Raw genomic sequence first — 18,994 nt, 5'->3', positions numbered from 1 at the left:
CAATGCTGTCCAGGGTTGTAAAGACTGCGGTGAGAATAATTGGGTGCACTCTTCCCACCTTGGATCAAATCTATGCTTCCAGGTGCCATAAGAAAGATGCAGAGATAGTGCAGGATAGTGTGTACCCTGGAAATGATCTCTTTCAGTTTCTGCCTTCTGGAAGAAAGTACAGGGTTATAAAGACTAGGACTAGCCGCCTGAGAAACAGTTTCTATCCAAATGCAATTTTGGTTTTAAACGCACTGTAAGGTAGTCAGTATATTGTATTCAATTATGGGGTATCAGAGTTTTTAGGAGCTAACCAGACTGGGATAGCTGGGATAGCAGGCTTGTAGGTTTTTGAATGTCTGATGTAGATTTTTTTCAATTTTGTTGTTCTGTATGGGACAATGACAATAAAAATTATCGTATCGTATCGTATCATTTAAACCAGACTGGGATCAGGCAGCCCTTCAAATAGAGGACTATCCTCTTTAAATTAGGACACATAGCCACCCTAACTCCACCATATATGCAAACTTCCAATTTCAGCCCCCCACCCCCCTGCCAAAACCTTAGCTGATGAATGATGAGGTCTAAAGCAGGGGTCAAGCAACCTTTTTCAGCTGTGGGCTGATCCACTGTCCCTCAGACCATGTGGCGGGCTGGACTGTATTTTTGGGGGGGAAATGAATGAATTCCTATGCCCCACAAATAACCCAGAGATGCATTTTAAATAAAAGCACACATTCTACTCATGTAAAAACACCAGGCAGGCCCCACAAATAACCCAGAGATGCATTTTAAATAAAAGGACACATTCTACTCATGTAAAAACACGCTGATTCCGGACTGTCCGCGGGCTGGACTGAGAAGGCGATTGGGCCGCATCTGGCCCATGGGCCTTAGGTTGCCTACCCCTGGTCTAAAGTACCGTATGTTTGACCTTTGGTAAACAAACAGCAGGGCTTGTGTAAAGGAACGCAAAGGAAGGTGTGTCTGCAAAGAGGGTACGAAGAGGAAAAAGTTGACACTAACAAATAAAAAGCCTCTTCTGAACAAGGAAAAGATTCTCATTCTCTCTCTCTCTCTCTCTCTCTCTCTCTCCCTTGTGGCTATTTTTCTTCCTCAAACAAGGCGAATCACATTCCTCACTGAGGACTAGGTCCCTGCCAAGTTTATTGAACAAGGAAACCATTTTCCCCCTTTGTGCAAACTTTTCTATAGAACTTTAAGCCAGTTCAGGTGGTGTGGGAAAATTCCCGCCCTACCCTGCGTGCTTGTACTTTCTCAAAGAACTAATCTCTTCTTTTTCTAAATAAATGCACATTGATGTTCTTTTGATCCCATCAAAACCGAAGTTTCGTCTGTCAAATTTTAAGGTGCTCTTATTGTGGGCAGTGTTTCAAATTATCGCCTTCAGAGATTCTGTGATTGAAAAAGGGATAAGGTAAAAAAAAAAAAACAACCTTGCTGATTGGACTTTTCAGCTGCCATGGAATGTTTAGGGACATTCTGATTGCTGAGGGTGGAGGTGCCAGATATAGAATTATTTATAACACTGTGGTATCTCTGAGAAAACTGTAAGGTCATTTTGGCTGGGGGGCAGGGAACATTGCAGTGCCCTGGGTCAGGGAACGGTGAATGTTTCTGGCAGCAGGGGGAGAGTAGGAGGAGAGACTGGGTTATTAATGAGATTATGTCTGCTTTGGGGTTTGTCAGTTTTAACAGACCTGTAGATGTAGAAGCTGCAGAAGTGGTTTCTCTTGCTCCTCCCCCCGCTCAGTCCCTTTACCCCATGCTCTGCTCCCCTCCAGCCAGATGAAGCAAACAAGCTGCTTCTGTGGCCCCCAAAAAGCTGGAGGGGAGGTTGGGCAACAGGATTTGGTAGAGAATGGGGAGGAATGGAGCAACATGGCCACAGCTTCTTGTGCAGTTCTGGATTTGCCAAAGAAACAGGCATGATCTTAGGCTTGTGCAACCTAGAACCCCACTGTCCTGGATTTACAGAAGCCGTACCAGTTCTGGATGGGCTGAGTGTTGCCAGAGGGGGTTGTAAGGATCAAGAGGAAGGAAAGAGGATGATAACTGAGGACTAGGGGAAAGAGGTTGATGTACCCAGAGGATCTCCCTTAGCTGCAGTTGTGAGTCTAATGTGGTGCTGCTTCTAGGCAGGAGTCAGGAGCAAGACAGCAGTAACTCACAAGGTGTCAGCGAAGTTAAATTCATTATTCGAGGTTCTCCAGTTCCAAACTCCCACTTCTCTTTGAGCGCTCCTAAGCAAATCTCACCTGCCGAATTTTCCATCTTTGACAGCTGTGCAGCGCCTAGCGCAAAGCCATTTGGAATCCAACAGTTCCTGGATGGATGACGACTACCCTGAGGATGTTGAGGAGGACGAGGAAGATGAAGACGAGGAGGAGGAAGAGGAAGAAGCTCAGGATTCAGATGACACCGTGAGGGAGATGCCCGGCCTTTGCAAGCCTGGGGGTAAGCAATGACAATAGTAAGCAGAAACACGAGAGGCGGGGGAGGGAGACTGTGGTGCCAGCAGGGGGCAGCAGAGAATACCCATCTTGCGCTTGGCATGGCTGGGCCTGGCAGCTTCTAGGTAGCTCCTACAGTGGATGAGTCACATGTCTATTTGTTCTGAAGCCATTGTGTTGGTTTATTAAAGTTATTACCTGCGCAGCACCATCTTAACACCGTCATTGCATTTTCCCTCTTTGGTCAGTATAGTATGAATGGATAGGGAAGGGAAGGAAAAGGCGAAAGGAATAATAAAACACATTACACTGTAGGAGCCCTCACCAAAACCGGGGGGCGGGGGCGGGGAGTGCAGGACTATTTTCTGGGAATTGCAGAAAATTGTTTTGCGCTACCTTGAGTCTAAGCACCATAGCAAAGGATAGGAAAGTTCAATCATTCATCCGAAACCACAGCAGAGAAAAGGATATGCCTAGATTATGTTCCATAGGAAATGTAAATATATATAAACAACCCTTCAGACTGAAGGCCCATCTAGCTAGTCCAGCATCCTGTTTCAAGCCACATGCTTCCGGGAAGCCCGCAAGTGGAGTATGGAAGGGCCAGCTTAATAACAAATCGTTTTCCAAGCCTAAAATAGATGAATACTTCCCCACTCTCTGCCTGCACTGCTACTGGCAACAGGAAGCAGCCCAGCTTTCATCTGCAACAAACACGGATGTCAGTGCTGCTGGGATACAGAGAGAGATGAGCTGTCCACTCCAGCTTCCATGTTTTCCTCTTCTCTTCTCTTCTCTTCTCTTCTCTTCTCTTCTCTTCTCTCTAGCAAACTTTGTGCCTTCGTGGTTGCAGCAGGAGAGCCCACTCCACAAAAATAAAGGGAGAATCTACTGGAAGCTCAAATTTATGTTGCTCCATCTTCCTAGAATTCAGTCTTGCTCCTACTGTCTATTTGTAATTCAAGTCTAGATCTTAACTGCCTAGCCTTATGGGTGCAAATGTGGACCCATGCCCTATGACTTTGCCTCCTGCCTGCTCCTTGCCAAGCATTTCCCAGTTTGTTAAAAAGCTAAATTTTGCATGTAGAATTAAATATGCAAAGATAACCAGCAAAGACCTGAAAATATACATCGTCCCCAATACATCTGAGGTTAGTCATCGCAGTCCCCCTGCAACTGGGGGAATGAATTAGCCATGACTCACTTGGGTTCCGCTGCTCAGTCATGACTCACTTACCTGGATCAAGGCCATCATCTGCAAAGTGAATTTGAAATTCATCATTTGGGTTTCTTCAACCCAAAATTTGGCTTTTTGTGGAACTGCATGCATGCTGCCTGCCTCTTCTAAATCCTGCCCTCGAATCTTTCTTCACGAAATGCATAGTTCTTCCATTCATTGCCAAATCGTTTAGCGCTTGCCTTCACTGTTGGTTGCTCTTAAAAGGAGAGGATATATTCCTAGGGGGCAGGTCTAGTAGCCATGACAAGCCAAATGGAACCTCCACAATTCAAAGCAGTACAGTGGTACCTCTGGTTAAGTACTTAATTCATTCCAGAGGTCCATTCTTAACCTGAAACTGTTCTTAACCTGAAGCACCACTTTAGCTAATGGGGCCTCCTGCTGCTGCCGCATGGTCGGAGTACAATTTCTGTTCTCATCCTGAAGCAAAGTTCTTAACCCAAGGTACTATTTCTGGGTTAGTGGAGTCTGTAACCTGAAGCGTATGTAACCCGAGGTACCACTGTATACCTCTGCAGGTTGTTGGGGGGGAATAGCAAGCGATGGCCCAGCCGCTCAGTTGCCTACTTTTGACTTCTCAGGGAAATCTGTCTGTCTGCTGCTGCAGATACGCCATGTCTAATCCAGTGAAGCAGCGCTGTTCTTAATCAGAAACACCAAAGAGTCTTGTGTCACCTTAAAGACTAATGCATTTATTGTGGCATTTGCTTGAAGGCTTATGCCATACTGAATTCAGCAGCCTTTGGGGCTCTTGGCTTGTTGTTTTTTGCTGCAACAGTCTAAACACGGCTGGTCCCCTTGGAAGTTCTTAATCAAGAAACTGGCTTCTGCCATCATAATGGCACTGCTATTTAAAAAAAAAAAGTTTTGCAAGTTTTGGCAACCCTATAATTTTGCTAAATTCCGAACTATTGTTTCAGACATTTCTTTTCACTCCACGTCAAAAACAATGATCAAATTATAATTCTCCGCTTTGGCATTTATCCTCCCCTACTCCCAAGTCTTGGTTGAAAGATAGAATTCCTTCCCCTGACTTCTCCCCATTTCCGCTGCCCCCCCCCCACCATAAAATGCATTTGCTTCAGCCTGAGGTGATAGCTCAAAGGGTGCTCTAGAGAGCAGGGAGGGGCTGTTTCTCGAGGTCAAGTCGTTCTCAAACAGGTGGGCTGTTTCCATGGCGATGCTCTTCTATTTAAAGGGCTTTCTCCCGCTGTTCGCCATGTATCCCACTCGCTGGGGGGTTCGCTGCATGTACTGAATACATTTCCCTTCATTTAGCACCTCTGCTGTCAGGGAGAAACCTGTAAATGGTTCCTCCTCCTCTTCCCCTCCCAACTCTCTCTCTCTCTCTCTCTCTCTCACACACACACACACACACACAAGCTCCTTACCCCCAGTATGGGGAGAAGCTGCTAGTCTCCTAGGAAACCATCTTCCTCAGCAGGAAAGAGCTGTGAGATGGGAGAGGTGGCATCTATACAAGGCATCTTTCTCTCTCCCGCCTCCAGACCCTTCTGTCCACAAATTCACTCCCTCTTGCTATATCAGAGCAAAAGGTCTGGAGTTGGGGGGGGGTAGTTGCTAGGTGTCCGGCAGTTTTTTTAAAAAAGCAGGCTTCTGTGGATTTCAGATCATCACAAAATTGTGGCCACATGGAGCCTCTTTCAAACTGCAGAGGGAGGGCAGGGGGAAAGCAAAGAGGAGGACGGTGCCAAGTTGGTATGTGGATGTGGCTGGGGTTTATAAGATCCTAGCGGGAGCTTTGTGATCACACGCTGGCTCTCAGGCTGTGTGTCTACACACACACATTTACTCTGCGTCTAGTGGGCTCCCATCCACATAGCTGTCAAGTGTCCCTTATTTGAAGGGACAGTCCCTTACTCCAGCGCCATGTCCCGCTGCTGTCCCTTATTGATAGATGTCCCTTAAATGATGTCCCTTAAATTTCAAAGAAAGCAGCTCCTCTCCCTCCCTCCCTGCCGGCCAGGGAGGAGGGAGGCTCCAACTGTGTTGCTTGGCTGTGTTACTCACCCAATAAGAAGTCTAAGAACGACTGGGGAGTGGAGCTTGCATGCCTTGTGTGTGGCTAGTTAATGCAAGCTGAGGAGGTTTTTGAATGCTGGACGCCATTTTGTTGCACGTGCTGCTGCAAACTTTGCAATGCAAAGCCAGGCCAGGGAGCCATCTTAAGTTGAGGCTGCATAGGCCTTGTGGTGCATGTGATTCAGATTCTATTCAGTTGAACCTGTGGTTACAAAGTTGGTTGGACAGTGTTCTCAAAGCTACCAGCATGAGTTTGACCAGACTGCAGGAGGACAGGAAGACTGGAGTGCCTGGAACAGGTGAGGCTGCAGGTCCCTTATTTTGGCTGCTGGTCCCTTATTTTCTAGGCTGCTGGTCCCTTATTTTCAAATCTGTAAGTTGACAGCTATGCCCATCCCAAGTTTGGGAACTGGCGTACATATAACATTAGCCACAATTCATATTTCCTGCAACATCTTGTGAAATACTGTGCTGGATGTGTTCCCCCTGCCCAAACTAGCTGCAACCTGAATAAAGGGGGAAAGAACCACCTAACCGTGTTCTGTGCCAGTGATGTGTTGACAGCATCAGTCTGGGCAACCACAGGGACTGGAAAAGAAACTGGAAAGTTTCTTTTTTCTTTTCTTTTCAAAATGCTGCTGCACAATTATTTTTTCATGTAGTGCCAGCAGTGTGTACAGGGCATTGAAAAGGCAATGGTGTTTTTGGGTCTAGCTGAGATGGCAAAGTTAACATGTTTAATTAGAGAAAAATCATTACTGGCATGTTAAGCATCGGAAATTTCGTATGGGCTTTTTGTGCGAGAAAAGAAAACGAACTTGTAATATTTGGATTTGAAGATTGAAAAAAGACTGGTTTGCAGATAATAGAATGGTTGGATTTTAAGGAATGGATATTATATGTTGCTGCAGGACAGAGACCTGGAAGTCTATTGACTCCTTTCTGTCTTTCTTTAGTTTTTCCTTTCTTTCACTTTTCTCTCTCTTTTTCTTTTCTTCAATTCTTTCCTGTTCTTGTCTTTTATTCTTTCTGACTTTGTTCCTTTTTTGGCTGAGTAGCTATTTTATCTTAGTATATTATAAAAAAGATACTTTGTAATGGATTTGTGTTTTTGTATATCTATGAAGCAGTATCAATAAATAAGTTAGTAAAAGGAAAAAGAAAAAGAAAAGATGTTTTGACCATGTCTTCCTTTCCCAACTCATATTTCTTTATTGTCTGTTATAGCATCCCAGTTGGGCCCAGCTTCCAAGGCAGCCTTGCTCAGGCAATGCACTGGTAAGAAAACAGCTTCCTCTCATGTCAGATCTGCATCCTAGCAATCTATCCGAGAGTTACATAATCAGAGCAATCAGCACTGGAGCTGTCCAAAGTCAAACAGCCCTGTGGGCTTTGCAGTTGTGCAAAAGAGGGATTCTCTTACCCTTTCATGATAAACTGCATGTGCCAAATAGTCTTGCAGACTATTGTGAAAGTTACAGGAGGCTCTGCCCATCTTTTTTTTCTTAATTTGCCTTAATCGGAACTTATGAGAGCTCTGGTTAAATAGCGAACAAGCCAGGAGACTTCCGGTAAAGATGGCGTCAGGTCAGAAAGTTGGCTTACACAATTTTAACCAATTTTAAATTGGTTTTAACCAATTATTTTATCAACCTTTTCATAACTTGGAACAAGCAAGGAATGCCTGCCGGTCTTACAAGGGAAATTCAGGAGGTGCCAAATCTACATCAAGTGTTTTAAACTTACAAATTGAATACGCAAGATGTATATAGCATTCCATGCAGAGGCATACCTAGGGTCCCTTGTGCCCTTGGCAAGGACCTGTACTGGTATTCTCCCCCCCCCCAAAAAAAAAATCTCTTTACCACAATAGTCACAGTAGAGATGACAACATTGCATGCGACCCAAGTACGCAAAGCGTCCAGAGTGAGGGCGAGGCGAGCAGGAAGGGCCGAAAAATTGGCACGCCTTTGTGCCATGGTGTGAGAAGGATGGGAAGCTTTTCCTGGGTTTATCTATCCACACCAGAAGCAGCACTGCGCCACACACGTATTCATCATACCCCCCCCCCCGTAGTCTCCATCTGTCTTCATACCGCCCTGCCACTTTCCCTACCACTCAGCTCCCAGGTGACACAGATAGCTGAGGCAGGGAAGAGAGGAGATGTCTTGGGCGTTATTAGTCCCAGGTTCATAGGGACAGGAGCCCAGCAGGAGTGGCAAGGGAGAAGAATGTCGAAGAGCTGAGCCGCTCAATCAGCGGATATATCTATCCCAAGATTATACACCCCTTAGATGCAGCTAAGGAATGGTGTGCTTGAATGTTTCACCATACCCCCCCCCAAAAAAAATCCCAAACCCACATAGAAAAATGTAACATCCACTTCTCCATGACTATATATGGTAGTGCTCTTACATGCATTTCCCATCTGTACTCTGAAAGTGGTACAGTCTGGCTGGCGCTGTATTATGTGTCCAAATATATCTCCTTCTGATCCGCATCTTAGATGTCAGCACTTTGATAGAATGCTAGATTGCTGCTTTCCACACATGTATTGCATTCACTGGGAATTGTGTGGGCGTGGCATGTTAATTTACTTCTGTTATCCTTGGCTCTTAATAATTTGCTTTTCCCCCTCCATCACTAAATGATCTGTGCATATACTCTCGGTGTTTTTGACATCGACCGCCTGCTTTTTCTTTGAAAGCACAGAGCAGCGTGCATGGGGCTCCATCACAGCACTGACCTTAGCTTCCGCAAAGCTACAATATCAAGTGCTCCCAGATTGTACATTGGTCCATATGTTTGTGTGTATGTGTGCCACCTTCTCACTGTTCGGTGTGCATTTGGCAACACTGGCTGTTGCTTATGGTCCTTCCAGATACAGGCTTAATACTGCGAAAGATTGTTGAGAGATTGCTGCAAAAAAAGAACAACCAACAACTTGCATGTGTGAGGAGCACTGATCCCACAATAAATGTATATCTGGAAGCACCCTTGGAGAAGATTGTGTTGCTATAAAACCAGCTGAATCACAAAGATGCTGCAGCCTCTGTTATTCTGCCTGATAACGTTGCTGCTGGGTGCCTCCAGATTTAATCCAAGACGCAACAAGAAGTCCGCATCATGTTTCATTGGAACGCACATGTATGTGGTCTTCAGACTAGCGAAAGAAGCACACAGGCAGAGGAGACAACATACAAGCTCAAACGCACACAATGGGGCATTCGTGGGTAGTGATATTTTCTCTCTCCTTTTTCCTCTTCAATCACCATCGCGGCTGCCTGAGAAGTCTTGGAAAACAAGCCCAAAGAATCTGAGCATCCTATCTATCCTGCACTCTCCAAATCACAGAAACGGAAAGGTAAATGTGTGTGCGACAACTGCAGGGCTTAAGTGGGATTTATCACTCGGGATATATGGACGAAGGCAAAAAGCTTTTGAGCGTTAAAGATGGCATGGCAGCAGCATCATTGCCCACGGGGTGCATACTTTGTTGTTACCACCCCACCTTTTCCCCTGACGGAACTCAAAATAGCTTACAGATAAAAATAAGAACCACTAAAAGCATAGGGGGAAAATCATTAAAAAACAATTAAACATTGATATATTAAAACTATATAATATATAAAACCTGTTAAAACCATACAGATAATTACAATTAAAACAGCATGGCACCAGCCCTTTCATTCAAAGCAGTCAGTTCCCCAAAGCCTGTTGGAACAAGAAAGTCTTCACCTGCTGGCAGAAGGACAACAAGGAGGGAGCCAGTCTAGTTTCTCTAGGAAGGGAGTTCCAAAGCCTGGGAGCCGCCACCAAGAAGGCCGTCTCCCGCGTCTCTGCCAAGCGCCCTTGTGAGGTGGCAGGAGCAAGAGAAGGGTCTCCCCTGAAGATCTCAAAACCCAGCCAGGTTCGTCTGAGGGAATAGAGTCCTTCAGATAGCTTGGACTGAAGCTCTGTAGGGCTTTATAGGTCACAACCAGCATTTTGAATTGTGCCTGGAAACCGACGGGTAGCCGGTGGAGCTGTTGTCACAAGGGAGTTGTACGCTCCGTACGACAAGCCCAGGTAAACAATCTGGCTGCAGCTCTTTGAGCCAGCTGAAGTTTCTGAGCACTTTCCAAAGGCTGCCCCACAAAGAGCGCATTACAGTAATCCAAATGGCATGTAACTTAAGTCGTGCATCACCGTGGCCAAATCAGATAGCTCAAGAAGCGGGCACAGCTGGCTATGCACGAGAAGATTATGCAGGATTCTGATGCTCTCAAAAAAAAAAACTTTTGAAAGCTGCGAACAATGGCAGTGGTGGGCAACTCTCTCTCTGCCTTATCACTGTCAGCTGCCTGTAGGAACTCTTGTCCTTCTCCAGCCATGGTCTCCATGGAAACAGAATCATAGGCAGATCTGTAACATATTCTGTGAGTACAGAAGAGGAATCTCAATAAAATGTTGTGGCGTGTCTCTTCTCCACAACAGTCCCTTTGAACAGGAACCTTGTACCATTGTTGAGGGCTTAGAGACGAGCCCTTTTTTCCCTTTCCCAGAATCCTCTGCTGCACCATATAGTGGCCAAGAGTTAACTGTCAGGTATAGCTGCCAGCCCTGAACGTCAAGGTTTCATTGCTTATATACTTGGGGAAGAAGAGTTTTATAGGCTTGTGGTGTGCCCTCGCTGGATCCTAGTGCTCTCCTCTAGGATACTACTGGGGATGGTGGACAATGGGCAGGATGAGGCCCACCAAGCCATTTGAAGTGGCCTGCTCTTGTCTTCAGAGATCAGTCTGTTAAAAACAGAGATTGCCCTCTTTACTGCAATGTGTAAGGCTTCTCAGTTGCACAGAGAGCCTTCAGACACAGAGACTATTAAAGCTGTTTGATCAGCAAGCAAGTTAAATACTATATCCAAACATGACTTAGCAGCGAAGGCAGTTGACCTTTTTCCCATTCTGTCACTGCAAAACTTCATGAAATGAGGTTTTGTCTCATCCGCGTGAAATCTGGCATAAAGAATATGCGTTGGGTGGGTTGAGGGCAGCATAATATGGTGAAATTTCAGAAAATCCTGGAGAAGAATGGCTGAATTAGAGCAATTCACACGTTTTGCGTTCAGGTTCAGGCATCCCATGTTACCTGCCATTATTATTATTATTATTATTATTATTATTATTATTATTATTATACACAGTCAAAGCATACCTTACATTTACCCATTTGGGGGCCATTTCCATTATGTCGAAAACTTGTGCCTATTTCAAGGATCTCCCTTCTGCTGGTCAAAATCTGCTGTGTATAAATCTGGAACCGTGAGGTTTCAGAATTCCCATTCTAATCAGTCATTTAACTAAGAGTGAGTTGTTCAAAACATTGCTTATTGCCAAACACTGGCTCTTCCCAGAGGGAGCTTGCTTCCCAGAAGAAAAATGGCCATCGCCGAGGAGGAGGCTGCTGTGGAAGACGGTGGGTGGGAGGAATGGAGCCGCTGTGCTTGTTTTGGTGTGTGCAAAATGCTTCAGCACGAGCCTGGGTGTGTTTGTGAATGAATTTCTGCTGCATATGTGTGTGAGAGGAGAGTGTGTGTTAGAAAAAGGGAAGCTGCCGTGATTGAATGGGATTTGCAGTCTCTGGCTCCCCCCCCCCCCCCCGCCCCCCAGTGATTCCTGCTGCAACTTATTTTGAGATCTCTGCCCTGTTTGCAATCTGGGATCTCAGCAGTCGATTTGGGCCCCATACATTTAAGGCACGTGGCTTTCCCTCAAAGAACCCTGGAAACTGTAGTTTGCCCCTCACAGAGCTACAGTTCCCAGCACCCTCAACAAAACACAGTTTCCATGATTCCGGGGGGGGGGGGGGGGATATGTGTTCTAAAGACTTTTAGAAGACATCTGAAGGAAGCCCTGTTTAGGGAAGCTTTTTATGTTTGATGGATTACTGTATTTTAATATTCTGTTGGAAGCCGCCCAGAGTGGCTGTGGAAACCCAGCCAGATGGGCGGGGTATAAATAATAAATCATTATTATTATTATTACTATTACTATTACTATTATTAAGGCACTTTATACGGTTATTGCAAGCTATTCATTCTTAGCTTTAGGCGCTTATAGAGTGATAACAGCAATAGACTGCATGTGAGGTCTGGTATTGTTCGAAACCCATTGAGCCAGCTCATTATCTTCATCATAGTTCGTTCCATGGTTGAAGAACCGTATCAGGACTAAAATACAGTCCATTACGGCAAAAGCAGGGATAATGTTGAGATAATTATAAAAATGGCCTCCTTTAGAGGGCTGATGTAAATATTACTAAGATAATAATTGCAAAGTTATTTTGACATCTTAAAGGGCAGTATAATTCTTATGTATTATGGGGTGTGTCCCACTCCCTGCTCCCACTCCCACCACCAGAGGGGGCTTAATGGAATTCAGCGAATATTCTTTTCAATAAACGAAATAAATTCTAGAGGGGGTTTTTAACCCTTCAGTTTAAGCTGAGGCAGATGAGGGGCACAATCAGTTTGGTAGCACTGGGTGCAGAGCCTTGGGGGGGGGGCACAGGGGCCTTGCAACAATGATTTAGAATGGAAGGCGAGAGGCAGGAGGTGCCAAATTTTGATGTTGTACAGGGCGCTGCTGAAGTGTCAGACCCAAAGGTCCACCACTGGTTTAAATATTTAACATAATTCCTGAGTGTCTTCTACACCAGAAAGGATGGAAATTGCAAGTTAAGGTACCTGTGCTGGTGTATCTATATGGGGCTCTAAACCATATGGGATGTATCGAAAACTGAGGCTCCTTAGAATTTCCACGTTTTTCCATGGCACACGAGTAACTTTTAAGTTCCCTTTCTCTTAAATGGAAGGGGTATTTGATCCCAGAATTAACTTGCAGTGAGGTGTGAATGCCCTCGTTTGATCTCTGCTGCCTATAGCTATGTGTTCAGTGTTAAGTTGTGGGTGAACATATCAGACGACACAGCGATTCTTCAAACAGCTCTTGTTTATTCACAGGCCAGAACAGAACTGAACTGAAGGGTTCAGTCAGCCTGCTTATATAGCGCTCCAGTACAACGTAACTGTAGCAATTTTCTAAAACTATCCAATCACTGAACGTCACTTTCGATCCCTTATTTGCATAACTATCTACAGTATCCCCCTGCTGGCCCAGGGTGAGAACTTCAGTACATAACATTCAGCCTCCAAACAATTCCCCCGCACTTGATCTGGCCAAAGCTGTTAGGCCAAGGCTCCAGTAGTACCGGGCTGAGCATCAGGGAAACATCCCAGTGCTGCTGTGGAGAGGAGAATCTCTCTCTCTCTCTCTCTCTCTCTGCTCTTCCAACCATTTTTTGGCCACGTCCACCAATGTGGCGGTGACGCCTTCAGGCCACAAGCTGAGGGTTAGCCATCCCTGCTCTAAAGGATGCTTGCAGGGCAAAAGATGTTTTGTCACTTCTTGCTTGTCAGTGTGACGCTTGTTCCCGTCAGGTGGGCAGAAAGTATCCTTTGCTGGATCCGTAGAGGAAGTCCCCAATGAATCTGAGCAACCAGAAGGTGCTGAAGGCGAAGCCCAGGACCAGCAGAACCAGGAGACAGAGGTGGGACCGGAGCAGGGAGACCCACCACTAACAGGTAATGTACCTGAACAAAGGAGCTCTGTCTCTGGTGGTTGCTAATCAGCAGAGCGCCTAGCTTAGTCCTTGGCTTTTAACATGTTGTTGCATTCCTAGTGTTGCAAAAGGTTTTTTTTTTAAAAAAAATGTATGTTTTGCCTATTTGCCTCACAAGAACCCTGAATAAGGCTGAGTAAGGGGCTGATCCATGGGCAGAAAAAATTATTTACTTGGTTTTTCATATTAAAGTTTTACAATCACATATCCAGCATCAAAAAAAGATTCCAAAGAATCTCCTGGACTTTCCTCCTCCCCTCAGTGAGTCCTATTGTAAGTCATTTCCTCCTGCATCTTTTATAATAATACAAATCTTTTACATCTCCATTATGTCCAAAATCCACCATTGAACTACAAGTGTTATTCCAATCCTACTAATGATTTTAGCTGTTTACAATGGTTTTTAAGATAAATTATAAATTTCTCCCATCCCTTACTAAAATTTTGGTCTTCCTGATTTCTGATTCTTCTGGTCATTTTTGCCATTTCGGCAGAATCCATCAACTTAGCCTGCCATTCTTCTCTGGTCGGGACTTTATCTTCTTTCCATCTCTGGGCCTCCTCTGAACTATTTTAAGTTCACTTTACAATGCAAAGGATAAGTATAATGCTGGTTTAATATTGTGTCACCACCATCTCTCAAACTGGGACCTCTTCAAGAATCTGCTGTGGTACATGAGATTATGCTCTGTGATGTGAGACATGAAAGATAATGACTGACTCAAGCCCACCCTCCCCCCGTGAGTTTCACATCAGAGTAGTGATTTGAACTCTGATTGCCCTGGTCCAAGCCCAGTGCTCTGTATTGTATATTCCACACTGCCTCTGGTTTAAGATCATGGCTGGGAAGTGAATGATCTATTTATGACTAAGAGTATTTATCTCTTTTGGGTCCTACAGAGCCCTCCACCAACCCACTGCCAGCAGAAATGGCTTCCTCGACCTCAGCTTCCCTATACAGTCATACCTCGGTTTAAATATGCTTCAGGTTGAGCGTTTTCGGGTTGCACTCCACAGCGACCCAGAAGTAACGGAACACGTTACTTCCAGGTTTCGCCACTCACGCATGTGCAGACGCTCAAAATGACATCACGCGCATGCGCAGAAGTGGCAGATCGCAACCCACGCATGTGCAGACACGTAGACAACGGATTGTGTTTGCTTCAGGATGTGAACGGGGCTCCGGAATAGATTCCGTTCGCATCCAGAGGTACCACTGTATAGCTAAAAAGTTGCCTTAGCTGGCTGGTCTAGAACTACCTGATTTTCAAGGGTCTTGGTCTGCATTCGAAATTAGCCAGGCGCCACTCACGTTTTGCGACTGGCAACCAGCCCTTTGCAACTGGGTGGAGATGTCCTTGTACCACCTTTGGTGCCTAGCATCTCCCCTTGCCTAGCTGCAGTCAGCTGATCTGCCAGGCACCCGACAAAATACCTGATCTGTCCAGCAGCGCAGTCAGATGGACAGGGTGCAAAAAACAATTTGTTGTTGATGGTGGTGGTGGTGATGTGGTCTGGGTGATGTCCCATGTCCAGAACAGAAATTAATCCAGTGAATATGATCATTATTCACTGTTGTTGTTTTCAGCCTACAAACAATATAGAATTATTGTGTAATCAGTCATGTTTCCCCTATCCGCTTTGCACTGGCTTTCCATTTCATTGAAATGATTGGTGCAGAATAACATAATGATAATGCAATTATGAAATGCAACCACAGTGGGCAGTGAGACGAAAAATGTAGGCTTCATCCGAAGCCGAACGCAAAACAGAAGGAGTCCTGCACACGACTAATAAAGGGTGGAATGGAAGTTGATGCCTTCATAATTCCCTAACTGTGACAACCATCTCATCCCCTCCTTGAGAGCCTGTGTGGTGTAGTGGTTAAGAGCAATGGACTCGTAATAAGGTGAACAGGGTTCGCTTCCCCGCTCCTCCACATTCAGCTGCTGGGTGACCTTGGGCTAGTCACACCTCTCTAAAGTCTCTCAGCCTCACTCACCTGACAGAGTGCTTGTTGTGGGGGAGGAAGGGAAAGGAGAATGTTAGCCGCTTTGAGACTCCTTAGGGTAGTGATAAAGCGGGATATCAAATCCAAACTCCTCTTCTTCTTGCTTTGGATTCTACAAGGGAAGATTATTTTTTTAAAGTTAGTTTAGAACCAGTTTTGACTGTCACAGCCATTCAGCAGGAAACCCTGGGAATAGGAGCCATGGGAAAGAGCAACGGGCATCTTACATGGAAATGTCAGCACCTTCACAAATGATGGCTGCCAGAGGGAAAACCATCTTTAAAGTGATTTGAAACTGGTGTGAAATTTTGTAATTTAGATGCCCTACACGTCGAGAACTTCCCCCCCCCAAAATGTTTATGTTTTTCCTCTCCTTCTGTAGATCATGTTATGGAACTAAGTCGCTCCAGCTGGGAAGAGAGACCTCCCTGCGCTCTTAGCGCCGAAAACCGTTCCTCCCCACCCCCTATCCACACCACCACCTAGCGCAAGCAGTGAAGGGGAAGAGTCGGGAGCTGTCCCATTGATGGAAAACTCTCCTTTTTCACCAAGATGGATTGGGTTATTTCCTTTTAACAACTATCTTCTCTTTTCTGTTCCAGATTTGTCTTTCATTTCGCAGTGTTTGGTTTGTGTTCCGTGAATTATTTAGCACAAGGGAAAAGGAAGTGGGGGGAGGGGGAGCCACAGTCGCTGGTATCCAAACCTCCACATTCAGAAGGAATATATCATCTTTCTGACAGCCAGAGGCTGGGCACAAGTGACAAGAGGGTGGCTATCTTTACTGTGCCTTTGCTTGTGAGGTTCCGGGGTTCGGGGGTGTGTGCATAAGAGCTGTCGTTGTCCACAGGGCTGCTCGTTTGGTGTAATCCAGCATGGCGGTTCTTAACATTTTTTCACCCATCCAGATCTGAAAATCTAAAACTAGTATGTGAGACCAGTGAAAATAACCGGGTAGCTGGCCTGAAGACCATCGTTAGATTCCCAGAAATCCAAGTTTGAAAATGTACAACTCACAGCTGAATTCGAACTGATAAGCTGGAGGGGATGTCTGCAATTGATTCACTTCGGAATCCTTGTCACCACCAACACCTCTCTCTCTCTCTCTCTCTTTCACCTGCCTCCCCAATGCCCCATTCATCTCTCTGGAAGCTGCAAATTAAAACCATTTTGTATAGTTGAAACTGCTCTCCCTCCCTCCCTATGCTCTTAGACCCTTACTCCGCCACCTGTGTATTGGGCAATGCCTTTCCATGTGCCTCTCTGCTCTATTAAAGCTTTGTAAATAAACGAGATGTTTGAAGAGTGTTTTATGGAGGGGTGGAGGGGGGTGGTCACCAGCCCTGAGTAAGCCAGCTCTTTCCTTCACTGCATCAGCCAAGCATGACAGAAGGAAAGGGTTTCATAACAGCAGGAAGTGTTTTATCTTTTGCAAATCAACCCTAAGTGCATGAGCCATGATTCATGGACAGGAGGACAGGGTTCGGGAGGTAAAAGGCTTAATTCCCAATGACTCCCAATGGGTGGACTAGGACCATAGCTGTCAACTTTTCCCTTTTCTTGTGAGGAATCCTATTCGGAATAAGGGAATTTCCCTTTGAAAAAGGGAAACGTTGACAGCTATGACTAGGATACTCCGAGTCTCTGCATCTCCCTTAAAACAGTAACTCTTGCTGCCAAAAGGCAGACCAGCTAAAACTCTTGTGGTCTGGAATTTTGTGGGGGTTTTCTGCAGGAAAGAAATGCAAAGGCTACTTAACACTTGTGCTTCCAAGACAGCCTCTACTTTTTTTGTGGGAGGAATTCAAGCCGATGTCGGAAATTCAGGTGTACGCAATTAAAACGGATTAAAGGGCTCGGTCACCCTGTGCGCAATAAATCTGCTTTTGAAAAGAATCTCAACTTTTTACTGTTTGGAAATTGATGAGGAAATGCCTTAAACAGTGATGGAAAGGTATGTAAGTGCCCCACAAACCAGGATGTAGGACAATGCTCTTTGTTGTGTAACTTCCTTGTGGCCCAATAAACATCAACGCTCAGTAAAGATCGGATATAATCTAACTTCTGGGTAAGCTTTATTCAAGCAACTCAGGATGCTTACAAACAGGTAAATTGGAGAGGCCCTCAATCAGCAACAGTTGACAGGGCTGATGGATCATTTACAACCTCCACAGTCTGCGTAAGAGATCCTTACATATAAATAGTCCGAGTTTTTGATGGGGTGAGGTAAGATCACAGTGGCTGCCTGTACACTCCTCCAACGATACCTATTATGTACGTATTAAACGAAAGCTAAGCCTGCTGCTTGCTTGTGTCTGGTACAATCATGCACACCTTATTTGAGAACTAGATTCAAATCACCTCTCCTGGCATGAAATCGCCTGTACAGTGGTACCTCAGGTTACATACGCTTCAGGTTACATACGCTTTAGGTTACAGACTCCGCTAACCCAGAAATAATGCTTCAGGTTAAGAGCTTTGCTTCAGATTAAGAACAGAAATCATGCCCTGGTGGCGCGGCGGCAGCAGGAGGCCCCATTAGCTAAAGTGGTGCTTCAGGTTAAGAACAGTTTCAGGTTAAGAATGGACCTCCAGAACGAATTAAGTACTTAACCTGAGGTACCACTGTAATTGTGAGCACTTGAATATGTGGCATGAAATGTATACAAACATTTGTCTCCTGAAATGTGAAAACGAAGGGGAACATTTTTGTTTTGAAGCTAATATTTCTAAAAATGTCTGCAGCAGAGCATGGCATCCAACCCCATGCATGCAATGTGGCTGGCTGACTTTCGCTTGAGCAGACGATGAATCACTTGTTCATCTCTCTTCAGACAAGCATCCTTGTTTTCTTTCTGTCAAATGATTGACTTTGTACAACTGTGTATGTCCACTGGGTGTTTGGTTGATTCCCCCCTCCACCTAAACCCTCCACTCTCCCCCACCCCACCCGGACTCTGCTCTCAGTACACAGGAAACATCTACTCCCTTCTAATACTTTGTGTTAGTATGGAAACTGGTTTCTTCAGGCCAGCTCCCAGCTGGGACCGTGCATATAGCAAAGAGACATTGTTGTTGCCAGAGAGCCACTTGCAAGTCGTCACTCGGCCTTCTGCAAGGAAGTGAGCAAAGCCAGCTGGGTCTTGGCACCTGCCCCACTTGAGGAGACAAGGGCTGTTTTCATGCCGCCTTAACTGCTCCAATCTTGCCTTCTCTTAATCAAGCTTAGTCTGTTCCTTGATCCTTTCCAGGGGAGCTGCTCAGAGCATGTAGCAGCTTGTTCTCATTTGGCTAGCACATGGTGTGATGGGATGAGGTGGCAAGGTCTGGGTAGTGGAATGGTGCCCAAACCTTGGCGTATTTTTCGTTCTCCAAGGCCTCAGTCGTAGGTAAGAGGGCAGACCGACGTGTTTCAACTTGCCTAGAAAAAGGAATCCACACTCCAAGGAATATCATATGTGAACGGGGCGACTCGGGATAGTTATCCAGACCATAACATCAATATACGTATGTAGCGTAGATATGCCCAGACTGAGTGCTCCATTTTCTGCTCCTTCAGCCAACGGAAAGTTC

The 18,994-nt window shown here is 45.4% G+C and overlaps 1 protein-coding gene across 1 annotated transcript in view; it reads left to right on the top strand.

Annotated features, from left to right (window-relative positions):
• Positions 1-16,711, top strand: part of PPP1R1B (protein phosphatase 1 regulatory inhibitor subunit 1B) — a 51,312-nt gene extending 34,601 nt beyond the window's left edge. Inside the window, exons 5-9 of the mRNA XM_079948899.1 lie at positions 2,296-2,469; positions 6,976-7,026; positions 9,041-9,112; positions 13,229-13,372; positions 15,804-16,711. Of these exons, the coding sequence (XP_079805025.1) occupies positions 2,296-2,469; positions 6,976-7,026; positions 9,041-9,112; positions 13,229-13,372; positions 15,804-15,907 (545 nt within the window). The 3' untranslated portion in view covers positions 15,908-16,711. The remainder of the gene's footprint in view (positions 1-2,295; positions 2,470-6,975; positions 7,027-9,040; positions 9,113-13,228; positions 13,373-15,803) is intronic.
• Positions 16,712-18,994: the final 2,283 nt, after the last annotated feature.

Source organism: Podarcis cretensis, assembly GCF_951804945.1.
Source record: "Podarcis cretensis genome assembly, chromosome: 13".
NCBI classification, from domain to species: Eukaryota; Metazoa; Chordata; class Lepidosauria; order Squamata; family Lacertidae; genus Podarcis; species Podarcis cretensis.
The sequence above is the reverse complement of the archived record's forward strand: the minus strand, read 5'-3'. Positions and strand labels throughout refer to the sequence as shown.